This window comes from Benincasa hispida, chromosome 12 (assembly GCF_009727055.1).
Source record: "Benincasa hispida cultivar B227 chromosome 12, ASM972705v1, whole genome shotgun sequence".
Classification (NCBI taxonomy): Eukaryota; Viridiplantae; Streptophyta; class Magnoliopsida; order Cucurbitales; family Cucurbitaceae; genus Benincasa; species Benincasa hispida.
Genome location: NC_052360.1, coordinates 70,928,799 through 70,944,717, shown reverse-complemented (window position 1 = coordinate 70,944,717; position 15,919 = coordinate 70,928,799). Strand labels below are relative to the sequence as shown.

General features: G+C 34.0%; 1 protein-coding gene across 1 annotated transcript in view; it reads left to right on the top strand.

The window, feature by feature from the left end:
* The first annotated feature begins 10,038 nt into the window (after positions 1 to 10,038).
* The window catches only part of LOC120066991 (glycine--tRNA ligase, chloroplastic/mitochondrial 2), a 70,346-nt gene continuing 64,465 nt past the window's right edge, over positions 10,039 to 15,919 (top strand). Inside the window, exons 1-4 of the mRNA XM_039018333.1 lie at positions 10,039 to 10,379; positions 11,386 to 11,436; positions 11,556 to 11,623; positions 13,170 to 13,251. Of these exons, the coding sequence (XP_038874261.1) occupies positions 10,134 to 10,379; positions 11,386 to 11,436; positions 11,556 to 11,623; positions 13,170 to 13,251 (447 nt within the window). The 5' untranslated portion in view covers positions 10,039 to 10,133. The remainder of the gene's footprint in view (positions 10,380 to 11,385; positions 11,437 to 11,555; positions 11,624 to 13,169; positions 13,252 to 15,919) is intronic.

The following is a 15,919-nucleotide window of genomic DNA, read 5'->3' as shown; positions in this document are numbered from 1 at the left end:
TTATCTTATGTGAACTTAAACATGTATATGTGATATACAAGTGGATCATGCCTTAAGTGATAACCTAAATAGGTTTGTTGTATAAGGATTAAGGTGGGATACCTGATCGTTGTGACACTACGGATACGACCCTCTTTGTAGAAGTTTGCAAGTGTTGTAAACTATTACAGATTGTAGATCCTGACCATTCACGTGGAGACGTGCGAGCGGGGGTGTCCTATACAAAGAGTTTGTATAAGACCTGGACCACGAGATGACTATGACTATGACTTATGTTCATTATAGAGATCAGTGGTACTTAGGAAGTTAGATGTAACTATAGGGGCATGATGGTTATTGGCCCAACTATACTTACGAGTGATCTATGAAGGGTTGTTGCACTTCTGATCAGTTAAGATGGACACATAATATATCTATGGTAAGTAGAGTTCAGCTGTCAGCCTTTAGTGGAGTACCTGGCAGTTAACGGATGGTGAATCCCGTGACTAAAGAGTTTAGTCAGTTATTCACGTACTGTTGGAGCTTCGAGCTACAGGTTCATAAGGTCCCCTTGGTAGCTCAATGGATTCAGTTGAGGATCAGTTCTTGGTGTTGCTTTGAAATGTTCAAATTAACAAGAGATTTTTTTTATTATATATGATATGATCGATATGATGTATGAGATACATATAGTGGATGATTAATATAAATGAGATTTACATTAAGTACTATGGAATAGAAAAAGAACTATGGTTTATATGTTTTATGAGATGAAATATTAAAACTATAGGTTATAAATATAGTATGATAAGTTGGTTATCATTTATATTTATAATAATATTAATTATTGGATAATTAATTCTTTTTCTCTAATAACCAATTAAGTAGGAGGTTATTGGTGGTTCATGGTAACCGTGAGATAAAATGAAAATTGTTTTCCTAATTTTAGTAAGCTTTGCAAAAGTATTTTGTTGAGATTTCTCTCTTGGAAAAAGAATCTCACGGAGCTTGTCAAGTAAATACAGATTTACTAAGCGACAACTGAAAAAGGTAAATGATCGTGTAGTGTTTGTAGACGACAGACACAGTACTAAGCGATGAGCTAAACGATAGCTTAGCTTTTACTAGACGATCGCATAGTTTTTGCTAAACGATTGGGCATCGACCTATACGATAGGTTTCAACCATCTTCCACTTGCCCAATCATATATACGATCGTTGTTTCCTCCTTCTTCTACCTCATACCAAGTCCACATAGAGCCCATCCTCTAGATTCTCACACCGAGAATAACAAGGTAACCTGTTTGGTTGTGTCATACTCAACTTGACACCGTCTAGGTTCTGTGGAGGCCGTTCATACTGTTGGGGTGTTCATGATCAAGACGATCACTGAATTCGAGCGCGAAGGGTTCGTGTAGTGTTGCGGTCGTGTTGTTCGAGTGTTCGAGGTTGCTATGTTTGAGCGTTTGTAAGCAAGGAGCGTGGAGACGAGTCGACATATGTTTGTAGCATTCTCTTTGTTTATTTGTACTTTCATGGTGTAATTATTATATTGATTGCATAACCGTTTGTCTCTGTTTACGACTGTAATTTGTAATGTTCATACATGATTATAATTTGGAATGATCTATTTTCCACTACTCATGAAAATCTCGTGTTTGATTTCCTTCAATTGATATCAGAGCCAGGTTTCAGCCATATAAATTACACGATTGTCTTGACCTTAATCTTGACCTAACTATGAACTTGTGTTTGTTCAGGATTATCCTTTGATCTGCAAACGGTGAGAGTAGACCAACTGTCTTTGCTTAATAAGCTTCCCATTTTGGGGATAAGACCGGATGAATAGCTGAGAACATAGGGTGCAAGATGGAATTCACTCCTACCTGATTAGGGTTAGTAGAGAAGTTGTTCTCTTCAAGTGCTGATTCTGGGTCTTGAACAAGAGGCCTCACCCTCTTATTGGCCCGATAGGGATTTGATTTGTTGATTGGATCACAAATCAATTGTCATTAGGGGATCAGTGGAACTTAAGGAACAAGAAGTAATTTCGGGTGTAAAATAAAGATTCGACCCAACTGTTATTACGAGCAACCTGTGAAGGGTTAACTTACTAATCATGGTTATATCGAGTGGACATAATATATCTACGGTGAGAGGAGTTCAACTATGAGCTTTAGTGGAATCACCCATTAGCTAACGAATGAGGATTAGTTTGATCTAATGAGTTTAACCGATTAATCTCGGATCGTTGGAGCCCATGACCTATAGGTCCGCGAGGTTCTCCTACTAGCTCGTAAATGGATAAGCTCTAGAGTAGCGTGATAAGTTAATTTGAAATGTTCAATTTAGAATTAAATGAAATTGGAGAAATAATATTTAAATATGATTTAAATATTTGAAGATGGAATTGTGTAAAAATTAATTTAATATTTGATATTAAATTAATTAGAATTATTTAAATTGTTTAAATTGTTTAAATAATTATTTATTAATTTTATTAAGAAAATTAATTTATGAAATTAATAATATTTTCAATTTTATTAAAATAATTGATTTATAAAATCAATATTTGAGAAATTGAAAAAGAAGAAAAACACATAATGGAAAATTGATTTTCTCCATTGTCTTCTTCCAAGTAGTTCACTAACAACCCACACTTTTCAAGCTTCATTAACTCCAAGCATAAGTTGCATCTCATGCAGCAAATCTCTTTGTATGATGGTCTGCAATATATTAAAGAGATTGAAGTGTTTTGAGGCAGAGCAACTGAAAGAATTTCTCTGAAAAATTCGTAAGAATAAGGGTGTTCTTCACGTTGGGTTGCTGCTGTGAGTTAGTCTCCGAATTCCCTTAATTCAAGTTTATTTTGAGTTCTCCTACTCAATCTAGAGCACCAAGAGGATAGTAGGGAAGATCTTGGGGTGGTCTACAACAAGATTCAGAGGAAGTTCTACAACAAGATTCAGAGGAGATTTGCAGTTGGATTCAAGCTTTGAGGAAGTTCTATAAAGGTATGTCACGAAACCCATTTATTTTTACTGAAGCATGCTTTCTTTTCTGCCAAAATTAATGAATTAGAGTGTTTATGGATCCTGGTCACTTCCGCTACACGATGGTACATTCCAACACGCATATGACTTAATTCATATTTTATATCTCTTTCAATTATTAGATTCAATAGGGCATGCTAATCTAGGTGATCAAACTAGTTCAACAATAATCAATAAGAGCAAGTGAATAGTAAATGTTGAGCACAGTAAAGATAACACAAATGAGACTTTTGTTCTTTCCCTAACTGACTCACAGATTTGAATTCCAAGAAAAGAGTTGACTCATTATGGAAAAGAAAGAACACAAAGAAATTAAACTAAAACTCATATTAATGTAATCTCGAGAGAATACAAAGATTGTTCCAAAGATGGTAAAATTACTAAGGCAATCAATGAAGAACATAAATAAGAACAACTAATCAAAGGTACAATGAAAACAAAGAAGATCAATAGTAACAAATCTCTAAGCTTAGTCATTAATCTAACTAGATTCACTATTTTTCAAGATGAATAAAGCCCTTACACATGTTCTTTTGAATCAAGTGCATACTTGTTCTTTAAAGCAATAACTAGAAAGGATCTTGTAGAAACGATTCTCTGAAGTTCTTGAAAAAGGGATGAGAGATAGGGTAGATATTTATTTTTTAGAGTACTTTCTCCTAGAAAGTGAAGATTGATAACTATTTAAGGAAGTTTTTATAGTCAGTATGTTTGGCCGAAGGAATTGAGAAGTATGAGTTAGGAAGTAAGAGTTGTGAACTCCACTCCTTATTTGGTGCAAAAAGTTTGTGGGTCCTACTACTAAAAAACATCAATTTTATATCTTATCTTCTTACATTGTGAGTCCCAAGAGTTCATAACTCTCTGAACTTTATAATGCCTTGGAACTCACTATTCCACTATTTGTCCCAAACATCACCTTATAGAACTTTCTGGACCTAATAGAGTTCATAACTCTCTGAACCTAATAGAGTTTCCCCTAAATCAGTGTGGAGATCTTTCCATATCAATTTGGACAGAATAATGGAGACTTGATTTGAATTTGGCTATATTCATCTAACACGTAATTCAAGTATATCGATAGTAATTTCAATTTTAATTATATGATTAATGTACCAAATGCTCATTTACAATTCATTTAAAACAAATATTAATGTATAGATAACATTTGAATACTGATGAAAAACTAATTTCAAGTATGTACCATTAATATATCAGTAATACATCATCATTCATACTAACTAAAATTTCAAGTATTATATTGTGTATTAGTATTATCTCAACATTAATTAGAACTCATTTTAAGTATATTATTGATATATCATGAGTATATTAATACTTCTTAAAAAATGCATTTGTTCACGTATGTCAATAGTATAGCAATATGTTCAAAATTCAATTTCAAGTATAACATTGGTATATCAATAGCTTCTCAAAACATTTGTTGAGAATGATTGCCAATTGATGGATTAAAAAAGCAAAATGTGAAAGCATACAGAATCAATAAGCACTCTAAATACACTTAATTTGAGTTTAAAAGCGCGCAAAACAAAATTTTAAAATAGAGGTTTTCACAAGACGTGTACCTTTGTTGAAACTTGAGAGTCTTCTCTACTATTCTCGGCTTTGGATTGAGTGGTAGAAACTCTAAATTAAGTTAGGATTCAAAGGGTTTGATGGATAATTGAGAGTGAAATTTTCTTTTAGAATTTTCCACTTAAATTCTGTCACATGACATGAAAATAATTAGATAATCAAGCTTTTATTAAGCTTAATCATACAAGCACTCACTCATTCAGCAAAGTGACACCTCAAAGTGCACTAAGTGAGTGGCCTAGATGTCAATAAATGGAAAATCCCACTAAAACTCAAATGTGAGACTTTTCCACAATCTAATTTAAAATTCAAATTTTTATTTAATCAAAATTAATTTTAAACAATAAATTAAATTTCTAAAATTGAATTAAATTTAAAAAATAATTTATTTAAATAATTAATTAATCAGAATTAATTAATTAATTAAATAACAATAATTTAGTATCAAATATTAAATTAATAAAAACACCTAATTTAAACATGAGTCCCATTCATGTAACCGATATTTAAATCAATATTTAAATATTTTAAACTCTCCAATTTACATTTAATTTCAACAAATTAAAACGTTTAATTATATCGAATATAATTATCTAAACCCTAAAATTAAATTTGAACATTTCAAATTCAAAAACCCTAATTTCGAATTTTGAACACTTCAAATTTTGCTTAATTTTTCTAATCCAAGATGCTAATGTTTTACGAGCTAGTAGAGAGACCTTATAAGCCTACAGATCGTGAGCTCCAACAATTTGAGATTAATCAATTAAGTTCTTTAACCTGAGTCAATCAATATTCATTAACCACCAAGACATACCACTATAGCTTGATAGTTGCACTCTTCTTACTGTAGATATATTTTTGTCCCCTTGATTTAACTATAATCAGTAAATCGATCATTCACAGGTCGTTCGTATTTACAGTTGGGTCAAAATTATCGTTCTACCCTTGTAAATATGTCTTGCTCTTTAAGCTCCCATTGATCCTCTATTGAACAATTGGTTTATAGTCCAACTAACAAACCATATCCCTTATAGCCATGAGAGGGCGGGGCCACTTTGTTCAAGACCAGGAATCGACACTTAAGAGAACAACCTACCTGCTAACCTTAAAACAGGTAGAAGTGAATTCCATCTTGAAGGACTATGTCTCCAACTATCTATCCGGTCTTATCCTAAAATGGGAGGCTTGTTGAGCAGTGTTATTGAACTACTCTCACCTATGCAGATCGAAGGATAATCTCGAATAAACACGAGTTCATAGTTAGCTCAGGATTAAGATCAAGTTACCCTAGGTCATTTAATTGAAATAGTCAGTTTTAACAGTAAACAGTTGTTATAAAGAAAAGTGACTATTTCGTGGTCCGATCTTATGCAAAACTCTTTTGCATAGGATGCTTCTACTCGCATATCTCCACATGAACAATTTTAGGATCACGTTGTTTGTATCATTATAAAAAGTAGGTCGCATCCATAGTGTCCCCAGAACGAGGTACCCAATCTCATCCATATACTTATAGACCTTTTTGGCTATATAGTATAACTAGATTCTCTTTTATGTCTCTATATAAAGTTACAGTATTCATGCAATAGCCATAGATTTGTTTATTAGATTTTTATTATATAATGCAATTTCAATAACACTTTTATTGAATAAAAACTTCAATAAAACTTTCATTGATAAATAGAAAATGTTTCCATGATCATGAACTGCGAGCTTTTAGGATATTCCCAACACCAATATGATGAATTGAATCATTATAAATTGATGAATGTACTAGAAAAGTAATACTTTGAAGCAAATGTATAAGGATTCAAATTAAGTCCACAAATATTAACAAATGCACGAGCAACTTGTTGACTGATATAAATTTGGTATATGAATGGTAAATTTGGTATATCATTTGTGATAAGGTAACCCTAATCCTCAGTACAACGATTCAAACTTTTGTGTGAAAACCCTTGAATCTAAACAATGAACACCTCCTTATATAAAATTCAGATTAACCAATAAAAATACTAGAATTAGATTACCTTTTGGATCAAAGATCTAGAAGCGAGATTTGAAATCATGTTTTAGATTGAGTCACTCTACAATCAAATTTGATCAAGGCTCCATGAATGACTCACAACTTAGAAAAAGCAAAGGTTATTGTTGAATTCTAAATAAAGAGTCTCAAATTCAAGTAATATGTTTCATTCAAATTCATAATATGATATTTTACATTCCAATTTCATGAGTTTCTATACTCACCAATTAAAGGTAGCCCCCAACTCTTTATATGCCCAAAAAGCATACACAAAAGGTCATGACCATCATTGGTAAGTTTTGTAACCCCTACAATTAATCATCTAGACTTAAATTAAACATTTAAAAACTGAAATTTAATTAAAGTGTTTATAAAACTAAGATAATAAATAATGTCTTCAAGGTGCTAGTAAAATTGAAACATTGTTAATGGAATCTCCATGCCCAACTTCAATCTTATAAATGTTAACGTCCAAAGCTTCAAATATCCATTTCTTGCTTGAACTCGTGTGTAACACATGGACTAGAAGTTGAATTGACTCTATCCAATTTGGCATGTGAAGAATGAACGCTAATCTTTTTTGGCCTTGAATTGTGTAATAGGTCCGGTTAGAACTTATGAAATTCCATGATCTTTATCAAATTGCACGACTTATTTACCTTATATTTGGTATATCGGAACCGATATACTACATATAAAATATATATCAATTGGATGATATACCAAACATAAAGTAATAAGATATACATGAAATTTACAAAGGAAGGTAAAATTGAAATTAAAAAAAAAATGAAAATCATATTTAATGTTTTTTTTTCAGTTATATTTAAAATTTTCAGAAAATCATGGCTAGATTTGCAAAATTGATATTTTCTTTTTGCTATTCTTGCAAGTGTTTTTTTTTTTTTTTTTTTTAATTTTGCTACACGCGTGCACTCATTATATGTTTATATTAAAAAAAAAAACATGTAGTTGACTATTATAGTCTTGTTTTTAATTAATATTACTTTATATGTTAATAATGAATCTAAAATTACATTGATATGAATATGTGCATCTTCTAATATAAAGTTTTAGATTTGAAGTTGGTTACATGGAGAATATTATATTAGCCTGCCACAAACAGAACACAAAGAAGAAAAGAGAGAAGTTGCAAAAGTCAATGTTTGTGTGATTTCGTGGGAATGGATGCATGGAGGCCCTTGTCCCCTCTCCCATGTTTCGAGTTTACATCTTATGTATATAACTTTAAGGGCACATAGCTTCTTTTGTGTTTCTTTCTTCATCTTTAGGTTTTCAAAATTATGCATCTAGATTAGGACAACTTTACTTTTACCCTAGAACTTTGCAATTTGTTCCAAAAAAAAAATCTTGAACTTTAAAATTGTTTAAGAAAAGTGTCTTTTCCATTAAAAATAAAGGATTTGAAGTTTGACGTACGTGTGGCAACTAATGAGTAAAAATGAGAAAGCACGTGTGACATTATTTACAACTATAATAAAAATTAATATCCCTATTGTCATTTATTTTATCTAAAAAAACATCGTTCAAAGTCATTTACATAATCAATTTTTAGACACCAATTGCCACATTAATTTATGTGAATGATGTTGGTAGATGATATTATGTATGCAATTCTTACACATTTGTTGTTTGATAAACTTCCATCGTTTGAATTAATCGAACAAAAATATATACATATAAGAAATCGACGTATATATATATATAAGTTGCTTAAAATGTGTGGTTGCACACATTTACAATAATTTGTCCATTGTCTTGGACCTGTACTTCTCCGTCATTGCTATACACTAGAAAGACCTTTCCTGCATCATCTTAGTTCTTGAACTTCAACGTTTTGTACATTTTAACCCTTCATCGAAGTACGTCCGCACAAACATATGAATGATACCTCATTCTGAACCACTCTCCTCATGAGATGTCCACAATCCTGTTATTAATATAAGTGACAATTGTAGACCTTATATGAAACTCGTCACATTTGGTCTCTCGTCCACAACCTTCCTTAATAAGATGTGATGCACAAATGGGCTATTGAATACCAAATCAACGTCAACCAACTGTTTGAAGATAATCCTTATGAATTGAATCATGTGGGGGTAAGTATATTTCCTTTGATGACTTTGTTTGTACTTCCAATGTGGACAAATTGATAACCTAGTCGGGAAAGTAACCCCTTACACTGATATTTAGAATGCAAGGTAAGTCTTGTAAATGTGTAAAAGTATTGAATAAAACACATCAACAAATTAATAAAATGATAAACAAACTTAATAGATAAAAAATAATAATTTTACCTTTTCTTTTGCTCTCTTTTGCATTCTGCTACTCTCGCTCTCAATTGTGATCTCATGTGCACTCTTGCTTTAATTGTTGCTCGTGTTCTCTCTTGTGCTCCAACTATCACTTGCTCTCTGGATTAACCTATCGATTTCAATCTCGCTCTCAATTGCACTTTTGCTATATAAATCTTGTCTTTTTCTAAGCTTAGACTATTCTACCGCAATATCAATTAGTCCATCAAACTTCAATTACATGCATCACCAGCAAAACAATCAGATGATACCCTAAATCAACACGAGTTATGATTAACACAATGACATGAAACAAACCTACAACATATCAGCCTTGAAGTAACAACATTCAACCCTCAAACAAAAGGACTCATTGAAATGAAAAACAATTTTATCCATAGAGAAAACTGAACCATCAATTTTTTTTTTAAAAAGAAGAAAACGAAAAAAAAGGAGAGAAAAAGAAGGAGAAGACAGAAAGAAGAAGATAAAGCATTGGAGGAAATTTTCTTTTGCTTAACAAATCAAGGGAATAATGTAAATTCAAGTGGATGTTGAAGTGATTATACAACTTTAGTTTTTGAGAGTGCGCCAAATTTTCTTGAGATTTTTGTATAGATGACCTAATTTTAGAGACGTAAATGCATAATGATCCAATCCTACAAAACTAACATACTTATGTCACAAAGTACTCTATCGTCTGAAACTCATTCTCTCATTAGGGATGTCTCACCCACCGTGAAATAGTCAAAACCCTAACACAATGTTTATTTTAATCGAGATTTTTTTTTAAATCCACTACAATATCACAGTGGGAGGGCACTCATGACCTCGATTGATCAACATGTGATTAAAAAAAAATTACAATTGAAATGAACATTGTGTTAGAATTCCGACTTTTTTCGTGATAGGTGAAACATTCTTAATACGAGAAGGAGTTTTAAATTAATTTTTATAGGTTTTAAGATTAGGTCATCCGATCAAAAATCAATTTTTGATCCATCCACATATTTTTCCAAGATATTTAGCTAAAATAAAACTTTCGAGTGCTTTTTTCTTTCTTTCTTTTTTCTTTTTTTTGGGAGAAAAACCCGTTTAAACTCCCAACCGGCTAAGGCCGTCTCTTTGACGACACCGAAATCAAAAGCTTGAGCCATACCAATGGCCATTCTTGCTCTTCCCCTGCTTGCCTCCTTCCTCAAACACCATACTTATCTCCTTTCCATTCGCTCTCGGAAGTCACTTTCTTCTAGCTTCTGCAAGTCTCCATATCGCCGCCAATTCAACAAAACTTGTGCCTCTGCCATTAGTCCTTCCACTACTCTACAGCATTCGTCCAGTGATTCCAAGACGTATGGCTCCAAGTCCTCGGTTCTTACTTTTCAGCAAGCAATTCAGCGTCTCCAGGTCATTTTCCTGATGCCCAATTGCTTATTTCTTGTTTATTTTCTGCTAAAGAATAAAGGGTATTTTTTTTAATGCAAGTGAAGGCTTGTATCTGTTGGTTGGATTGTCTCAATGTTCTGTAGTGGAAATCTGGCTTGTAATCTAGTTGTTTCTTAGATGTGTATGATGGTGTGCATTGTGAATTGGGGTTGAAGTTTGAATATGGGGCATAATTAAAAAAAAAAAAAGAAGCAGTACTTATTTCCTCGAGCGTTAAAACTTATATTCATTTTGAGAATATTTTATGAAAAAGGAAAAAGGTCCCCATATGCTTGTGGGCAGTTGCATTTGTGAAAGAATAAAGGAGGTGTTTGAGGTACTGAGGTGAGTTATGAAGTAGAGAGTTAGAAAGTTTGTGTTTGGAGTGCAGAGTTGTAAAATGGAGTTTCTCAATAAATGTGCAAACTTTAATAGTATTTACTGTTGAAGTTGATTTGTTTAACACCAACTTATAAAGTTGGTGAGCCAAACACCCCCAAAGTCTTTTTTCTTTACGCTACAATCAAAATTCTATATTTCACAAGCAATAAAACTTATATTCATCCATAAGGTCCTCAAAACACTAAAAAAGGATCAATGGCTTTTACATTTCCTCGGGCAAATTTTATAATCATCTGTTGAATATCTGGGTCGTAAATAAGAGTCATGGGTCATTGATTAAGCCATGAAATTGTTGCAGTTGGAGTCTTTGACTTCATGGTGTCCATTTCTTCCTTCCTTACTCTGTAAATGTAAAAGTTGAATGGATTTTTTTACGAGGCACAAAATTGAATGGAGTCTTTGTCTATTACATTCATCTTGTGATCACTTTTGGCTATTTACTTGCTCAGTGGTGATATATGATATTTCTGTTTCCTTTCCCCATAATAATCATTGTTTGGTATTAATAAGGTAAATCTGAAGTTTATTCTTTATATCATTATCACATTGAACCGTTCTTTTGATGATTATTTCAATAATATCACAGGAATACTGGGCCTCTGTTGGATGTGCTGTGATGCAATGCAGTAACACAGAGGTAAGTTCGGTGTTGACACAATTTTGTGTGTGTGTGTGTGTGTTTATCAAAAGGTTTTCAGTATAAGGGTTTGAGGTGTAATATTGCAATTATTTAAAATTGTTTCTGTTATTGGCCAGGTTGGTGCAGGAACCATGAATCCCTTGACATTCTTAAGAGTTCTTGGTCCAGAACCATGGAATGTTGCGTAAGTATTCTTTGACATATATCTGCAGGAGAGAATGCCTCATTATGTATTGTCTCACTTTGGTTGTCTCCTTCATTACGTAGATTAGAAATCCATGGATCGTTTGTTATTTTTCATCTTTTCATTATGAAGTTAGGTTGTAAATAGCCTTTGGAGTCTTGGTCATTTCAAGAATATGCGCACTGCCTAGGGATAATGCTTTCTTCAGGGTAGGGGCGGGTGGGTATGTTATTTTAGAGTGAGTTCGTGAATGTTTCAAGATACCTTATCTTTTTAGAAACTAGGAACACTTCGCATTTATTTAGTAAAAAGTGCATCAAAAGAAAGTGCAAATTCTCCTAAACTAAACTGAACTGTCGAGTATTGACTATGATCTACAAAAATTTTCCCATCCTTGGAGAGCTATATTTAGTGCTAAGTGACTTTCCTCATTCTCTCTCTCTCTCGTTGTTGTGGTTTATGTAGTGTGTCATGGGGGATGGGAGGGATCCCTACTTTTGAGAAGATAAGTGGTTGGGAGATGGACTCATTTGCTCTGTGTTTCCTCTTTTGTACCAATTTCTTCTAGGTGAAATCATTTTGTGGCCTTCAATCTCTCTCGGCCAGAGAATAACATTTTTCTCGATCTTTGGTTTGTAGTCTCTTAATCAATAGGAAAATAATAAACATTATTAGCCTTCCCATTGTGGTTGAGGGTGGGTTTCTATTCATCATCGAAAAGGGGATCTTCATTTGGTTCAACATGGATGGTTTATCTTGATTTTTCTTAAAAAAAAAAAAAATCTTTGGTGAACCCCTTTGCCTCCATTCGTTCAGTTAACTCTATGTGAAAAGTAAAAATGGTGAAGTTTCTTGCCTGATGAGTCCTCAATGGAAGAATTAACATGATAGATTGTGTTTTGAGGATTTTTTCTAGTTTGATGGGTCCGTAGTGTCGCATCTTTTCCAGAGGCCCAACCAAGGACTTTGACCACTTTTTCAAGAGTTTCTCTTTTGCTAGTTTCATGTGGGAAAATTTCTTTGAGGAGTTTGGCTTCCAGGGACAAGATCAAAAGACGTGTTCAATGTCGAAAGAATACCTTTCACACTCGCCTTTCATGAGAAGGGTCGGTTTATGTAGATTATGGGGTTTATGCGATGTTATAGGTTATTTGGATGGAGAGGACTAATAAAGTATTTAGAGGGTTGGAGAAAACAAGGAAGATGTGAGCTTATGTGAGCTTCTTGTTAAGATCCATGTCTCCCTTTGGGCTTTGGTGGCTTGATTGGAGTTCTTTTTTTGTTTTAGTTTGGCCCCTTTTGGTTGGGGTTGGTTTTTGTACTCCCCTTGTATTTTTCCTTTTTTTTCAATGTATGTTACCCTTGAAAACATTGGAGAAACTCCACTGAAAATTTCAATGTATGTTTGCCACTTTATCAAAATGTAAAAAATGGTCTGCATATGCTTGTGAGCACTAAGCAGTTACATTAGTGAAAACATAAAAGTTGTTATTGCTTGTGGACACATAAGACTTTTAATTGTCATTGTGGAAATTTTTTATGGAAGGTATGTGGAGCCTAGTATACGGCCAGATGATAGTCGCTATGGGGAAAATCCAAATAGACTCCAACGCCACACTCAGTTTCAGGTAACCTTTGAGTTGTGATCGAACTTTGGAGTTGTTGAATAATTTACTGAGTTCTCTGTTAATTCCTATAAGAACTTCTACTACTTATGTGTAAACACTAGAAAACTAATGTTACCTAAAACATTAGACTATCGACTAGAGTATGCATATCTTACCTAAAACATTAGACTATCGACTAGAGTATGCATATCCTCCACAAACTTCTCAATTATCCTTAATGGCAAGCCTAGGGGGAAATTTGGAGCTATTAGAGGTTAAGGCAAGGGGATGTACTTGGGTGTCAACCTAGTTGAGATGCCCGGGTGCGTCTCCTGATCCCGTATCTTGTATCGATCCTATTCAAGTACACATNCTCTTATACTTTCTTTTTATGAATTAATAAAAAGTTTGTTTCCCTTTTTTTAAAAAAAGGCAAGGGGATGGAGTTCTTGGATCCTCCAAGAAAAGATATGAGAATTTTGGAAGGAAATGAACTTCACAATCCGGTTGACATAGCTAGACTAAATCAGGTTAAGATCGATGAAGGATTAAGCCATCCAAATTCATCTGAAGAGTGGTCTTTCCTTGATACAACAGTAAATCAAAAAAATTTTGCAAGGAATCCTCTGTTTTCAAAAGAAGTCAATGTCAACTCGCCGGAAAATTCAGAACAGGGGACATCTTTGCCGGAAAAAGAGGAAGGTTGCTTGCCGGAGCAATTGGTTGGCCAATCAGAAACTACTCTACCCGAAGTCCAAAACCGGTTAGGTGTGAACATGTGGAAAGAGAATGAAGAAATCTCATTAAGAAGGGAGAAGGAAGTCAAGGGAAGCCCAACAGCCACTCCTTCGAGAACTCCAACAGTCACCACTCTATTTAATTCTAAAAACACCTCATTTATAAGCCCTACTAAAACATCTCTTCTGGAAAAAAACCAAAGGACTGACGTTTCAGATTCCTTGGAAGAACAGCCAATTATTTTGAAAGAGATAAACCCCTCATCTTCAGTTCTACATGGCCCCACAATGAATAAACCATCAGCATCTCGGGAGAAAAACAATTTACCCTGCCGCGCGGCAGTAAAAGAACTCCCCACTGAAGAGACAAGGATGTTGAAGCATCATATTCGATTAAAAAGCCGTGGCTGGCCAGAGGATACCGAGGAGACACATACATTAAATGCTGAAGAGGAAGAGTCTTCCCCTGTTCAATCCCCTGTCCATTTTACCCCTCCGGCATTTGATAATTCATTGAAATATCTAGAAGAAAACTCAGTATCCCTCTTTAGCCGAAGCTCACATCTTCTCAAGCCATTCCCTAAATACTTTGAAAGAAGGAAAAGCTCCACTGCTAAAACGTGGTCCTTACTTGCAAACTCAAACTTATTGGAAGTTTGTTGCGCTCGGGTACAAATACCTATTGATGAGGCAGAAAGGTCAGTAATTCCTCCCACTTTTCCTTCTTCAACCACTCCTCAGTTGGGTAAAAACTTAGATCCATCTTTCATTTATGTGCAAGGGTCTCCCATTGCTGTCTCCGACTCTAAAAAGCTACCACAAGAGTATGATGAAGCCTCAATAGCTAGTGTCAGCAGTGAAGACTTAGACTTTGAGGATCATAACTTGAAATTCAAGGGCATAGAAGATCAAAAAGATGCCATACTAAACTTGAATTTGCTTTTCCATGAAGAGGAGGTACAAGATTCAACAGTCTTAATTCCATCCCACATTGAACTACCTCAAGAGCTTAATTCTTTCTTAAATATTTGTGACATTACCCTGGCATAATCAGCAAATGAAGATTATCTCATGGAATATTAGGGGACTTGGAGATAAATCTAAAAGATTAGTTATAAAAAAGCTTCTGAGGTAAATAAATCCGGATGTTGTTCTACTTCAAGAATAAAAAAAGGACAGATTTGATCTCCCTTTCATAAAAAGCATTTGGAGTTCTAAAAAGGTGGGCGGGCTTTTATAGAAGCACAAGGCAGATTGGGGGTATTCTTTCTCTTTGGGATGAAAGCAAAATTGTAGTTTTGGAGGTCTTCAAGGCAGATTTCTCATTAACATTAAAGTGCAGTACCATTTGTAAGAAATTATGCTGGATTTCCAATGTATACGGACCAAACAGCCCTAGTGAAAGAAGAAATTTGTGGATTGAATTAACCTCATTAATAGAAAGATGTGATAGTGCTTGATGTATCAGTGGGGACTTTAACTGTATTCGAAGAAGACAAGAAAGATTTCCAATAGGAAGAGCAACTAGAGAAATCAGACAATTTAATAATTTCATTAGAAATACGAATCTACTTGAAATCCCCATGTCAAATGGAAGATTCTCTTGGTCACGAGAAGGAGAAACAATATTGAGATCACTGATTGACAGATTCTTCATCACAAGTAGTTGGGATGATTTGTTCGAAAACTCAAGAGTCTCAAGACAAACTATACCAATTTCTGATCACTTCCCTCTCTTGTTTGAAGCTGGAGCTGTTGAATGAGGCCCCTCCCTTTTTAGATTTTGCAATAGTTGGCTACTTGATAAGGAGTGTTGCAGAATTATTGAACGTTCTCTAAGTCTGGAAATTCAGCAAGGGTGGGCTGGTTTTAATTTCTCAATCAGACTAAGAAAGTTGAAACAAGTCCTCAAAAGATGGTATGCTGAAAAAACTAAGCAGCTGAAAGCTAGT